The 15,489-nt window shown below is 31.2% G+C and overlaps 1 protein-coding gene across 1 annotated transcript; it reads right to left on the bottom strand.

The window, feature by feature from the left end:
- Positions 1 to 4,905: 4,905 nt before the first annotated feature.
- Positions 4,906 to 11,352, bottom strand: LOC25486412 (cold-responsive protein kinase 1). The gene is made up of 8 exons (XM_013607976.3): positions 11,228 to 11,352; positions 10,660 to 10,842; positions 10,483 to 10,536; positions 8,537 to 8,667; positions 8,199 to 8,412; positions 6,096 to 6,327; positions 5,617 to 5,767; positions 4,906 to 5,326 (listed from the first exon to the last, which is right to left on the bottom strand). Exons 1-8 carry the CDS (start codon positions 11,247 to 11,249, stop codon positions 5,045 to 5,047), a joined length of 1,269 nt encoding a protein of 422 aa, XP_013463430.1. The 5' UTR covers positions 11,250 to 11,352; the 3' UTR covers positions 4,906 to 5,044.
- Positions 11,353 to 15,489: the final 4,137 nt, after the last annotated feature.

A 15,489-nucleotide genomic window follows, 5' to 3' on the forward strand; every position in this document is an offset into this window, starting at 1 on the left:
TTAAAAAAAATTATTTTTTATTTTTTAATTATTTAAAGTATATTTATTTATTTTAATGATTTTTTGTTAAAAATATTTTTTTTGATTTTTTTAATTAAAAAATTTTAAAAAAATTAAGTGATGGGGTGTCCACGTCAGCGAAGACCAAGTCAAAATTGGCTTTGGGGGCCAAAACTGACAAAGATCTAATACATAGGGGGCTTTTGTATTTTAATTAATTAGGGGGCCAAAATCGTAACTTTTGGAAAGATAGGGGGCCAAAAGTGCAGTTAAGCCTATTTTTTTTTACAAAAGATTCATTTATTATGGGTCGGAGAGGGCAACTTTTTAGGAAAATTATTTTGGTACAATATATTTTTTTTTTACAAAAGATTCATTTATTATGGGTCGGAGGGGTAACTTTTTAGAAAACTTGTATAGTAAATGTATTGATAATTGAAATATTTGGTTTATGAAATAATTTCTTATTTTAAAATATTTAAAGAGTGTCCCAAATAAACTCGTTAAAAAGACCCTAATAACAATTTCATTTGTTTGTATGTTTGACATCACAATATGTTATTGAAAATCACGGCTGCTCGTTGTAATTTTGATCAACAAATTTATTTATTTAATTTGACAGAATATAGATTGACATACAAATTTATGAAATCCAATCATGCAGTGTACTTTTGCCCATCCCCTCATTCACTCTCAAATAAGAATATTATGTTCATCCCCGTGAGCTTAACTCAGTTGACAGCGATATTATATAATATATGTAGGGGTTGAAGTTCGAATTCCGTACACCTCAATTCTCCACAATTAATTGTGTGAGCTCTAACCATTAAGCTACTTGACAAAAAAAAAAAGAATACTACGCTCTATTTTTGATTAACCGTAGACTGTACTATGTTATTTTCCGTTCAGCAAAGGAAATTAAACAAATAAATAAATCTAAAAATACTAAAAATTATCTCCAAAACACCGTGTCTAGAATCATCAGAAGACACATTCACATGTTTGAAATTTCTTACAAACTCACACTGGCAGAATATATAAGTGCCAATTAATATATATTGTTTCAAATTTAAAATTTTAGAAAAGAAAAAAGTAGCAATTTGGTTTTACATTAATATAAACTTCCTAATAAAATTTTAACTTGTAACAAAAAAAAACTTGTAACATAAAGTGCAATTATAATATCCCAGTGAATTTCGTTCAATTGATAAAAACATTGCATGATATATGCAAGGGTTGGAGTTCAACATTTTAAATTTGCCTCAGGGAGTCTTTATTTAACAAACCAAACTCAACTCATATTATTGATTAACTAATGATGAATTATGGATACAAAGAGGAAGAAAATCATAAACTTATCAAATATCTCACACTAGCATAATTTTATCACACTCTTATATATAAATAACTACATGTAACGTACTAGCTAGCTTCTTGTTATTCTCATAAATATACATGATAAATAAATGAAATATAAAAAGGCACATAATATTAATAGAAAAGAGAATTAATTAAGAAGGTGGCAAAATTTAACTAAAGAAAGGTATAATTACATATCTTCTAAAAATCACATTGAAATAGAGACAGAAATCAACTACATTAACTCAAGGAAAAAGTTGCTTCAAATTAAAGCCAATGAGTATTCTAGCTTCTACTTCTACCTGTTATGTAATGGATTTGGACCTGTAGGAACATGTCTCTTGTCATCTGAGTCAGTGTTCTTCTTAGAGCATAGCACAAATTTGTTTTTCTTGTGGTTACATTTGTGGACATGAAGTGTCTGATCACTTGTCTTCTTTGCACCATGAAACAAGGTCTTTCTTACCATCATGTTGGAACCAACACAAGCAGAGAACAAAAAGCATAACAACATAACTATCAATATCAACTTGGATAATCTCATTGCACTAAATCTTGTTTCAAAAATAGCAAGAAAAAAATGAGTTTGGTAAAGAAAAGATTGATAAAATGACTAGAGATAGTGAGATAGAGATAGAGACAGATAGAAAAGGGGAAGATCATGTACTTAGTGAGTGAAGAAGACAAAGCAAAAGGAATTGGTGATGATGATATTAGTGAAAAAAGATATAAGGGGTAGAATTGAGAAAAAGTGAGATATTAAAGGAATAGGACATTAACTATGGTACCTCGGATATGCAGTTAAAGAGACCTTGATACATCACAATTTGGTCAGAAATTGTACCAAACCTCATTAATTGACTTCAATTCAACTTGACCAATGTCAATTTACAAATTACATTTAAGATTTTTTTTTTACATATATTGTAGAGACAAAAAGCTCAAGTTGAGTTGGTACCTTTGAGCTTAATTAAGTAGTGCTCTTAAATTTGAATCCAACCCTAAAATGAACTAAGTTAAAACCATGGAAAATGCTGAAAATTGTGTCAATTTATTTTTCAAAAATTATGTTAGCATGACCCAAAAATTATTTAGGGAAAATTTAACCTCTCATCTAAATTATTATTGATATTGGTTTAAGATGTTAAAAAACTCGATCTTTTTTTATCAGAACTGGACATTTAGTGATTTAACTCAAGTGGTAAATAAGCTCTTACGATGAATCATTTAAGAGGATCCAAGTTCAAATTATGAATAGAACAATTATTTGACATTAAATGACTGAAATAAAGTTGTAAATGAACCCCTACGATAAATCATTTGAGATAATCCATGTTCGAATTCTGGATAGAATAATTCTTTGTTAGATTTTATTTACCTTCAAATAAAATTTTGGATACCATATTTCTAGCACTAGACATTCAAATATTACAAATTTCAATAAAATAATGGTTACATATTTCTTTGAAATTCAAATTTTTCTTAAACATATAATATATGATTGTCTTATAAAATATGGTTAACTAGCTAGTCAGGCCTATATTAGTGAAAAGCATGTACTCCTAATAGAGCCAAAGAGCAACATTCTGTACCTCAGGGTCTTAAGCATAGTTGATGAGACCCTAGCTAAGAAACTAGAAACCACCCTTAAAATTTAATTATCATGAAACCAACTTGTTTCCTTCAGCAATAAAACTTCACCACGTGCTCTTTGATAAAAGGACCCAACATGAAAAAGCTGACCATCATTGTGAAGAAGGTAATGCATGCAGAAGAATTTATTATGTGTTTTTTTTCACTATAACGTGCATGCATTGAATTCAAATCAGAGTGTTTTTTCCCTTCACTTGAATTGAAATTCGAAAAACTTGTTTGCTGTGAAAGTATTGATTGAATGAATGATGGTTGTGTTGATATATGTACAAGAATTTACTCAAACATATTGAACATGTAGCATTTGTATGGAACATTAATAGAGAGACAACCTGGAAATAGGTCTAAATTCTAATTCTGTTACTACAGTGAGGCTAGTTGTTACCTATCTTCCACTAGGTTACCTCTGATTTCTCTCCACAAAAAGGAAGCTTAAATGAAACAGAAGACAGTTTGACCTATCATAGAGGAAAAAAAGTTAAGACGTTGTCTACCATTTTTTGATACTTCAACTTGGTTCTCCTAGGAATAATACAGTACATATTAACTGAGGAAAAGAAAATTACATATGTAATATACTATGCAAAACCGTTATAATGGATCTAGTAATGAAATGAATAGATGGTTTGACTTTTCTTAGTTGTTTTTGCGTAAATTTACTCACCATGTGCTAGGATATTTTTTTAGTGTAAAGGGGTACCTTCGGTCTCTAATTGTGGAGATTAATCTTTCGTCTATTTATGAAACTAGATATGTCCGGTAACGACAGATCAATGCAACGGTGGTAGTGCGGTGTTCTGGTATGGTGGCAGTGCGTTCTTCACGGTGGAACCAAGGGTGCATGCGACACTCAAGTCATTGTAGAAAATGAGGTTGAATGTGTAAAAGTGTGCGGGAAATGAATCGTACGTTTATGGGTGACGCATAATCACCTTTATTATAGAAGAAGGAGGCGCTAACAGATTCCGTGAAATGTGGCAGGCGGGGGGTGCTTGAGTGCGGTCACATGCATGGGAACTAGCGTGTTCGCCCAGACCATAATGTCTTGCTCGGAGGGTTTCGTGTCCACGTGTCTTTATGGGACTGACTTTCTAGCCGATCTAGAACAAAACCTAGATGGATTACAAACTGTTGCCGAGAATTTTAACATTTGTGGATACCCAAACTCATGATCTTAGTGAAGCTATAACAAACACATGTCATCTCATCTAATTACCCTTGATTAAAAATTGAACCATGTTTCATGAGGATGGAGAGGCGCGAGTTTCACCATTGAACCAATACGTCCATTGCAAGTGTGTATTTGGATATGCAAAAAAGGGTGGAATGATCAAAACCACCTAAAAACTTCAATTTCCATTTTAGATTTTTTTAATTTAATTAATTAGATATAAGTAATTAATTCATATGGATGATTAGAAGTTGTTAAGTTGTATGTCATGTTATTTAAAACATGTCATATCATAGTTTTTTTTTTTTTTTTTTTGTCTAGAAATGAGAAATACGAGGAAATAAGCTAAATTGCACCAAACCAATTTCATGAGATAAAAATAAGCTGATCAATCAAACCAACAATAAAGTCCAAGTAATTTCCATTTTTTCCCAAAAAGTAATTTCCCTTTTTAATTTTTTTCCCCAAAAATTGCCATACTTTATATTTTATTATTGAATTGACCATGCATGTATTTTTTATGCATAATTAATTGCTTCACCATATAATAAGGTTTGCAAACATGTCCCACTGACAAAAATTTATGAATGTGTCCCTCATGGCTCGGATACCTCAAATTTCATAAAATCTTAAATTCATTATTTTAATAGGTGAACAAAAAGCAATTAAAATTGGAATTTTATATAATTTGAAATTCAACTTCTGCTGAATTCATTGTGATATTTACTTGAGACACCATATATAATTTTATGAACTCACACAATGTATATACAAACACCAAAAGCAAATGAGAATTTAATATGGACTATTATGGTCTTCAAATTCCTTCTCTTATTCCCTTCATAGAGATCATAAACTCAATTAGTGGTTTGCCATAGATGTAACTTCAAAAGAATGATTATCTTCATCCTTCCTTGACCGAAGGCCAAGGAAGGCTGGTCTCATTGGTGTTGTAACCATTTCAATTTTGAATGTTAACAATGCCACAATTTCCGACATCCGTGGTCTCAAATGTGCATGAGGTTGCAGGCATAAGAGAGCCACATGGGTTGCTTGCATAACATCCTTTTCCACAAATCCATCTTGTTTCAGCTTTGGATCAACAAGATCTAATAAACTTGATTTCTCATATAATTTCCATGCCTATATCACGAGGATTCATTTTAAAAACTATCAAGATATATATAAAATATTCTCCGCATTTACATATTTGACACATTGATGAACGTTGAATAGTAATTAGACGGTCCAAATTGCAAGATTGGTATTTTAGCTAAGATATAGTCAAAATCTAAATTGAAATATGGACGTCGGATTTCAATCTTTGCCAACGATATGCCAACTACGTGAATGCTGAGAATTACGAATTTGATATGGTATGAATCAGCCTCAATGCAGGAAGCACTACTAAAGTTTAGAACTCAAAAACTTACATATTCAGGGAGGTATTGCATATCTGGTGGTAAAGTATGATCTGTATTTTTCCTGCAACATATAATTTCAAGAAGGAGAACTCCAAAACTATAGATATCAGCCTTTTCTGATAATTCCCCTCTAATAGCATATTCAGGAGCTGTATATCCTCTAAAAAAAAAAACACAATCAATACTAAACCTGTAGCAGATAATTAATTAATTGTTCAAAAAATGAATACATATAGTATAGACAACTATGAAGTATTGACATAGAAAAGAGGACACTGGACACAACACTGGCATGCGACACATGAAATAGTTTCTGAAAGTTGCATAATTGAGTATAATCACACGGTGTAGGACACTTTTATGTGACGAACACCATAAACGCATTGAATTAAGGCAACATGGATAGATATAGAAAATTAAAGTAATGTTTTGTCGATAGTATGCATTTTTTAATAAAAATGTAAAATTTGTTTCAATAGAAGACATACAATGTTCCTGCAAACTGTGTGCTAAGATAAGCTTGGTCTTCTGGAAAAAATCTTGCTAGCCCAAAGTCACCAATTCTAGGCAAAAACTTGTCATCAAGAAGAATGTTGCTTGCTTTGATATCTCTATGAACAATTCTTAGGTGTGAATCTTCATGAAGGTATTGAAGTCCACGTGCTACTCCAAGTATGATTTGATACCTAGTGCTCCAATTCAAAAATCGATCATTGTTTCCTACATTTAAATAGGTAAATGATGGATCATAATACAAATTTAACTTTAGGCTATTTCATCTTTTCATAATCTACAATTACATAATAATTGAATTAATTTTAAGTGATTAAAAGAGAAACATTATACTAAGGGATAAAAGAGTAATCAAAACAAGGAATGTAGTAATTACTAGTTCTAGGATACTTACAACCTTCTTTCCTAAAATGGATACTTTGAACATTTATAGCAAAATCAAAGAAATGTCTTCATATATATATATATATATATTGAAAACAACAATTTTTTTATTTCAAAAAGCTTAATATGCTATTTTTAACATTTTCCATATAATTCTTTCAAAAAATAAAAATAAAAATTCCATATAATAATTGCTTGTTGTTTCATGAATTAATTTGTTTAAAAATTCAAACATTATCAATTATTAACTAAGCATTTTAAATTCATGGCTTAATTGCACTTTTCCCCCATGTAGTTTGCCAATTGTGCGATTTTGCACCCCATAGTTTTAAACGAGCGATTTTGCCCTCTATAGTTTTCCTCCTTTCTGATTTTATGGTCCCCATGACATTTAGTGTTGATATGTCTGTTTTTTTTATCAATTAATGTGTGCCACGTGTTTAATTCTATTTTTTAAAAAATAAAAAAAATGGTATTTTTCAGATTTTGAGAGAAGGAGGCACGTGATATTTCTTCTTAAAATCTGAAAAATCACGTGCACCCTTCTCTCAAAATATGAAAAAATATCATTTTTTTTTATTTTTTAAAAAATGGAATTACACATGCGGCACACATTAATTGATAAAAAAACCAGCACTAAATGTCACGGAGACCATAAAATCAGAAAGGGGGAAAACTATAGGGGACAAAATCGCTCGTTTAAAACTATGGGGTGCAAAATCGCACAATTGGCAAACTATAGGGGCGAAAGTGCAATTAAGCTTAAATTCATTTTAAAACCAAGGTCGGCCCAATAATTTGTTTTAGTAAGTGAGATCAAAGTAAGGTTAAATATATGAAGTCATTTTTGTTATAATATGAGGTCTTTTCGCTTGTAAAATCTAATAAAAAAATATTTATTTTTGTTGATGAGCCTAAAGCGATGACTTTAATGGCATTGCCGTTGGACCTGCCCTATCTAAAAAGATATTTGCTACACACTATGGTAACTTTTAGTCTTATTAAAAAATTTGTTAAATATTATGATTTTTTTTCCCTCCTAGATTGTTGTCTTTAAAGAATTGTAGGTAATTTATTCGACATGCAATGCAATGAAAATTAGCCACATGAGTAAATTTACAAGTCTAAGTAAAAATTAACTTGTGTGTACCATATGCAAATTTATTCATGTGATTGGTTTTCATTAAGTGTTAGAAAAATATGTACGATGCTTCAAAAACAACCTAGGTCTCACCATCAATTAATTTAATTATAAGTTAGAGGAGTTGACATGCTTTGTCAAAATCTTCTATAATTGATATTAAGAGGATCCGTTTCGGACCAAGTGAAGACTCAATCCTATATGAGCTCAACACTCATTCATCCATGAATGGCATAATGCTTGCAATGGTCACAAGACCTACGATCCTTGCAATCTATAACGCCTCCTAACTCATTATTATCCCGCCATGATCACCGGTGTCACCTATTAAAATCGCCGTCTGTAAGAGTCTCAACAAACTATATTCTCATTTGTACAAATTTATCTCCGACAACTATACAAGGTACACAATCTTCTATCCAAATTGTCTCTCGCTCTCTTAACGACTTAGCATTAGAAACTTGTAGTATCATATGTCGGCCATCACTCTCGAACCTCGATCACCTCATATCATAACAAAGAAAAATTATAAAATTAGAGAAGGGATACCAACCATATATGAAGAGATCCAAACTTCGGTTTTTCATGTATTCATAAATAAGTATTCTTTGAGGACCATCTATACAACTTCCAAGAAGGCGAACCAAATTTTTGTGTTGGATACTTGTGATCAATTTAACCTCAGCCAAAAATTCTCTTTCTCCTTGTTGAGATTTGTTAAGAGATAATGCCTTAACAGCAATGATCCTTCCATCTTCCAACTTTCCCTATCAAAACATAAATAGATATTGTGGTTTAGAATTTGTCGGTAGTTAACTGTCGCTGCACGATAGTTGTAAAAAGATGATCAATTTCAAAAATTAAAAGAGCAATTTTCTTATCCATTCATACCTTATATACAGGTCCAAATCCACCACTTCCAAGAAGATTTCCATGAAAGAAGTTATTGGTTGCCTTCCTCAACGTCTGGTAATCAAAGTAGCTAATAGACCGAAGGCTCCCACTAAAGAACTCCATTGACCCTATCCAACATGAACATAATTTGATAGAGGTAATAATGAAAATTTTAAATGTAAGAACATGTTTAAAATTAGAATAATAGTAGCACTAATAACACTTATTCTAATACTCTATTTTCAACACTCAATCTCTTAATAATATCAAATTTACGTGAATCTAATCGCATTATGTGCGACATATTTTTAAAATGGCGAGACTTATGTGTATTATATTCAGTAAAAAAAATAAGTGTTGAAAATAGGGTGTTAGATCGAGAATTATATTATTATTTCTTCAAAATTAATCTCTCAGATTTGTTTTTAACTTAATTGTTTTAGTGCTCACAACATAGTATTATTTTTTACTTTGGTTTCCCACAATTTTCTTTCGTTTTGGTTTTCTTATTTCAAATTAAAGGGACTCTTTGAATGAATGACGAAGTCAACTATAATTATTGAGAGCAGCAATAAGCTATTGATTGGAATGCTGCGTTTGGATAGTTTAAAAGGGGTGGGGTAAAACAGTGAAATTGAAAAGAAAAAAAAATACTTCATTTTATTATTTGACTATTTTACGACAAAATGATATAAAATGTCCATTTGATTGTTTAGAGAGTGAAGGGAATGAAATGTGTTATAATATGTTGAATGTCTCATAAAATTTAATCAATTTAAAAAGTATATTATGTAGAATTGAAAGATAGTATACTTTTTATTAAAATGATTAAGCTTTATGATAATAATATAAATATATAGAAAAAAAAAACAAATTAGAGAAGAGCTCGACATAAGTGTCTGCACTCACTCGATTTCTCTCTCTTCTCCTTCTACAAATCACACCCACGATCTCACTCTTGTGCATTATAATATTGTCCTTGAGGTTGAAAAAAAAAACATATTTTTGTATTTAAAAAATGATTCACTGCGGATACGGAAATGTGGTGGAGATACCCAAACTTGTCGGAGACGAGGATACCCGAACCCTGTTGGATATGGGTAGAATAACATATGGTAATCGTGACCGAGGATGGGGAAGGTAAAACCGATCCCCACCCCGCCCCATTACCATCCCTATGTTCCACTTAATTCTACATACTTTCTAAATATCCAAACACCCATTCCATACCGCTAGACTCTCTTTCATTCTATTCAATAAATCCAAACAAATTCTAAAAACATCGACATCATCAATCATCAAAATCTTACAGCGTTGAAAATGTGGATTAATGTATCTTTTACAAAAATTTAACATAAATAAATTGTATTAAATTATCTTATGCTCAAACAATTCATGGTTTTAAACTTCACCCAAAATCATATTACCCAAAATTTTCCTCTTTGAAATCCTGACTTTTCTTTTATGAATATAAAAAAAAAAAAAAAAAGGAAATATATAGGCAGACAATGAGGAATTACAAATTTTAATGAAAAGAAAATAGTCAATATATTATTTTGATTTAACCCTCCATTTTTCATGGTAATCAGAAATTTAGAGTTAGGCCGAAAGAGAAACAAAGACCCGACAAAATATTGTTTCATCCTATGGTTGAATTAGATCTGATTCTTTTATTTATTTATTTATTGATAGATGGAATGACAAGGATCATTGAAAATTCACACACATGAATGAAGGAGTCGGATCTGGATTAGTAATTTAGGCATTTTTGCCAAAAGCTAGGACTAGTGGAAGAATTGGACTTGATTCTATTTTAATAATTTAAATTTGTTAGACATCATGGTAGATCAATTGTAATAATTTAAATTTGTTAGATATGATGAACCAACCACACATAAATTTAGTGTATGCTAGACTATATCAAATGCCAACCCTTGAATTACCTGATGATTGTTGTTTGGATGGAAATATCGCCTTCATCACCTCTGTAGGTTCAGCTATTTTCCCAAACACCAACCACAAATAACAAAATTATTATATCATTTGTATATAATTATATATAATCATAAGCACTTAAATATAAAACAAAGTAAAGTTTTAAACAAATTTCTCAAAGCTACCTTCATTTGGAACTGTCTTTCCCACTGGATTTGGTGATCGTTTCACACGTTTTCTAAATACAATCCAACCAAGAATCAATATTATGGTTACCACTACTATCCCTCCTAGGACAAAGAACATTGTTTCACGTTTGTGTTCACTTGACTTCTTTGACTCATCATTTGAGGGTAAAGAAGCTTCTCCTAGATTGGTTCATAAAAGACAATTTGATTAATTACCAAAAATATTTGCGACAAAATAAAATTGGGGCCACATTAGATCATTTGACTAATTTCTTGTAGTATCAAAAATCGTAACACAATAGCTATATCACAATTTGAAATCATGATTTTATGTAGAAATTTTTTGGATCAATGCCTTGACATTATCTTAATAGTATATATATAGCTACATATGTGTATATTGCATGCATGATCGATGTTATAAAATTCAACAAGTTTTCCTAAGTATTAAACCTCATGAAACACTGAAAAATGAATGATGATCATAAATATTCGATGAATTGCAAAAATTAAAAACAAAAATGAAGTTAAATGAGAGTAATGAGTTTTGGTAGAAATATAAAACCTTGAAGTACTCGGAGAGGCATAATTGGGGAGCAAAGTGAGCTTTGGGACAATATCTAGATAGATTTTGTTTCTTTGGGATCTATATCTAATTCTATGTTGTCATTGTAAAGATAGAAGGAGAAGTATTCAAAGGTTGTCCCATAGAATTGACCGAAACAAGGTTATGTGTCGGCCAAATACAAGTAAAAGACACATGTGGTCGAATACAAAAATCCAAAACATTATTATATTGTTGCTTATGAAGTATTTTGTGATAGAAGAATCTTTTCCTTCGGAAAATCGCCGCATCTGGTTATATTAACCACTTTTATATTTTATTTTTATTTTAAAAGGCTAAAGAAGTTTCAGCGAAACTTAACAATCCATGAAATTTACATTACAAAAACAGTAACAACTACGAACCAAAGGAGAAAAAAAATTAAGAAACTGCAGTTAAGCATGACAATGATCCTGCCTATAATAAAAATCGAACAAAACATAATACGATTTTAACCATTAATAAGTTCGAACCTTGACTTTTTGATGAGCCTTATGTTGGAAAATTCTCCCATTCCTCTCCTTTCATATGACACAAAGCATAGAAATCCAGATAATATTTAAGGTCAAGCAAGAGTTTTTGGAGAATCACCGCAGCCCACCAAACTACATAAGATGATATTGTAATTTTCCATAAAGAGCCGTTGATATACCCAAGGGCGGATTTAGACATTTCATATTAGTGTGGCAAAATTTCAAGTAAGCTTTACGTACCTCATCTTGGATGTCAGGATGATAGCTTGAAATTGGAGGCCTAAAACCCTAAAAAAGCAATTGTAGAATGAATGAGAAAGTAGAGAATCAATTGACTATTTCACTTACCTTAACTTAGACTTAGAGTGAGAACTGAGAGATACACTAGATTTGAAGGAGTGAAGAGAGAAAATGTTGTTGCTGACTGATGAGAGTGGAAGAAGGAGAGGTTTGTTTGTTTGTTGTGAGAAGAAAGACGATTGTGAATTGTGATTTGTGAGAAGAGAAGAAGAAACCGATTGTTTGTGAGAGTAGAGAAAAGGAGAAGAAACAATGTGTTTTGTTTTGTTTGTATTGTGTATATTTTCCAATTTCCACTTTCCTTCCCGTGCCTTATGTTTATGCATATAAAAAAAAAATTAGGCTAGAATCTGGTGTGGCAGCTGACACACCATGTTTCACTCTACATCCGCCCCTGGATATACCTAGCCAACCAGAAATCAAAGACCAAAGTCATCCAAATAGGTCGTGTTTAATGAATAAATGGTCTCTTTCTTCCAAATAACCACAATCAGCTGAACAATTAATATCAGTATTCACCAAAATATGTCACTTAAACAAATTATACTTTGTTTGAGTCCGATTAAAAAACAACCTCTAAACAAAAATGTCAGCTTTGAAAGGTACCACTTTAATCTACAAAACATGATTATAATCCATATTGAAATCGATTTCTACAGTAGTTAAGTTGTCATAAGAACTTTTGACCGTGTACCGTTGAAAAGAATGAAGCTTCCAAACCCAACGATCTGCCACCTTAACCTGCAAAACAACATGATTCAATCGATCCACACACTCCGTCACCAACTCCTCCTCCTACACAAACAACATCTTACGCCATTTCCATGCCTCACCATTCACTCCTCATCCCATAAAATGCATATCTACAACAATAGCTAATTTATTCTCATCCAACTCAAAAAGCCTTCTAAGCCTAACTTCTAAAGAGGCACCGCCAAGCCAAGGATCACACAAAAACAAAGTGGACATCTCATCTCCCACCTCACACTAAATATTATACAACAAATACCCCTCATCTAACATGCCAACCCCCGTTCTAATTTTATTCAAATTCTGCCACCACTTCGATCCTCCCCTGACCTTAAAACACAATCTACCTCCTTCCTTAACATATCTCAAACATAACACTTTATACCAAAATCTCTCTCTTTCCTTCAACACCCTCTAGAAGAAAGGAAGTCACTCATAAGTTGAAGATCTGCATCAGACTCTGAAGACCTTAGACTCTGAAGAACATAAGAGCCTGAGGGATCCAGAAGCCACATCAGATTTTTCTTCTTATGTAGTTGTCGCTATCAAGACTCTGATAGTACAATTTTTCTTCTTTTGACCACGTGTAGATACAAACAAGGAATTTCAAGGACAAAGAGAATGATCGGATACTTTCAGTTTCAGCAAAGGAATTTCAAATGTCTAATCAACGAATTTATACATATCATGCAAAGTTCTAACATCCGTGATTTGAATCTTCTCAACGACTCTTAATGCGCTGACGCTTGTAAACCATTTGGAAACACTTGTAATCTTGCTATAAAGTGAAAATAAAAGTTCTTATAATTTCTTTAAGTTACTTGTCCTTTATTTTTCTAAAACTTTGTATTTCTTGTTCTTTTACATTCCTATTCTTTATTTTCTTTGCACTTTACATTTTTAGTTATTTATTTTCATGCCTTTATATTGCATGTCTTTGTATTTTAATCCCTTATCTTATGTTTATTATGATCATGAATGAGTAGACTTTTTAGTCTTGGGATTGTTAGACTAATCTAATGATTGAATCATATTCAACCAAGTCTAGAATCTATTTTATTTACATTCTTTTTCTAATCTAATCTCGTCATTTTTAAGATTAATAACAAATATAAAACGAAGGATCGAAAGGTGAAGTTTTATATTGTGATTTATCATATCTTAAATATCACATGAAGGAACGAGATGTGAATTTTGATATTGGATCAAATGATATTAGAAAAGATAAACAAAACATGAGAATAGTTTTACGAGTCTTAGGATAATAAGGTTGCATTTAAGGGATCTCAATGATAACCAACCATGAGAATATGTTTGATTATTATTGAGATACATTTATGTATTTTGAAAGGAAACCAAAGAAAACCTTGTCCTTTTCTTCAAAAAAAAAAAAAAAAACCTTGTCCACTGAATTGAATTTAACATTAGAGCAATGCTAGCAACACTCTCTTTTGAATACAACAATTCCATGACACTTTTTAATCTAAACTTTAAACCAAAACAAACATTTCTCTCAAAAACTTATTTCTTTCGGATAATAAAAACTAAGAATTAGATCGGTAATTAATTCAACTCCATGTGGATCGACATTTTTACTACTCGATAGAACCGTGCACTTGGGGATTCGTATCAACCTTCTTGTTTGAAAATCTTCATTTCATGACCATGTATCACAACTACTTCCTTTCTTTTTTTTGAAGAAGCTAAACTAAACCATCCAAAGTGGCACCAGAGAGAATCCAACCTAAGACCTTGAGGAGGAGCACACTCCCAGATCCCAAACCAATACCACTAGGCCAACCCAAGTGGGTAAACTACTTCCTTTCTAATAACAATTCTTATTATGATGGTACTTCTATCCTCTTAAACCATACAAATAATCCTTTGCTCGGTGATGCATTTTACAGTAATTTGTATATACTTTTTGGTGAGAGGTTTGAGAATATGGTGCAAGGGGGACATGACTCCTAGCAAACACAATTCAACCCCCTCTTGTGTTTTTCTCACCTTCATCACCAGTCTCTTTCACAATTCTTCTTAATTTTTAAGAAATATTTTTTTTGTTAATCTAAAAGTTGATTAAAATATTTCTTTTATTGAGTGTTAAAGTATTCATTAAAAAGTTATTTAGACTCATTTCACATACAAGAAATATTTATATTGTTAGGAAGAATTAAATATATACGCTTCTTTTGAACCAAAAAAAATACCCTTCTTTTAAAAAAGGAAATATTAAATTCACTACTTACTACTACTATTGATGAAAAGATGAAATGAGGATAATCATTATATGGCATATAAATAGAAAAGAGTTTATCTATCATGTGCAAATTTGCACATATTAACAAGTTTAAAGTAGTAACTTTGACTTGAAACTTGTGTTTTTTATATTAAATATGTAACTTTTAATCAATAATTGTTGGTTTTCAACAAAAAGTTACTACTTTTAGTTACCTTAACATGTGCAATATTGCACATGTTAGACAAACCCAATAGAAAAAGTCAAGGTTCAAATTCCCATCAAAATGACCAATTTAACAATTTTGACATTTTCTTTCATTGAACTAGAATTTGTATATAAATAAATACTTAAATTATTATTGAGTGTGAAATCATTTATTTATTTTCTGTTCATGAGTGTGAAAGTATTTATTTCATTATTTAAAAAATAGTTATATATACTAGACCAAATTTCACATA

This window comes from Medicago truncatula, chromosome 2 (genome assembly GCF_003473485.1).
Source record: "Medicago truncatula cultivar Jemalong A17 chromosome 2, MtrunA17r5.0-ANR, whole genome shotgun sequence".
NCBI lineage: Eukaryota > Viridiplantae > Streptophyta > Magnoliopsida > Fabales > Fabaceae > Medicago > Medicago truncatula.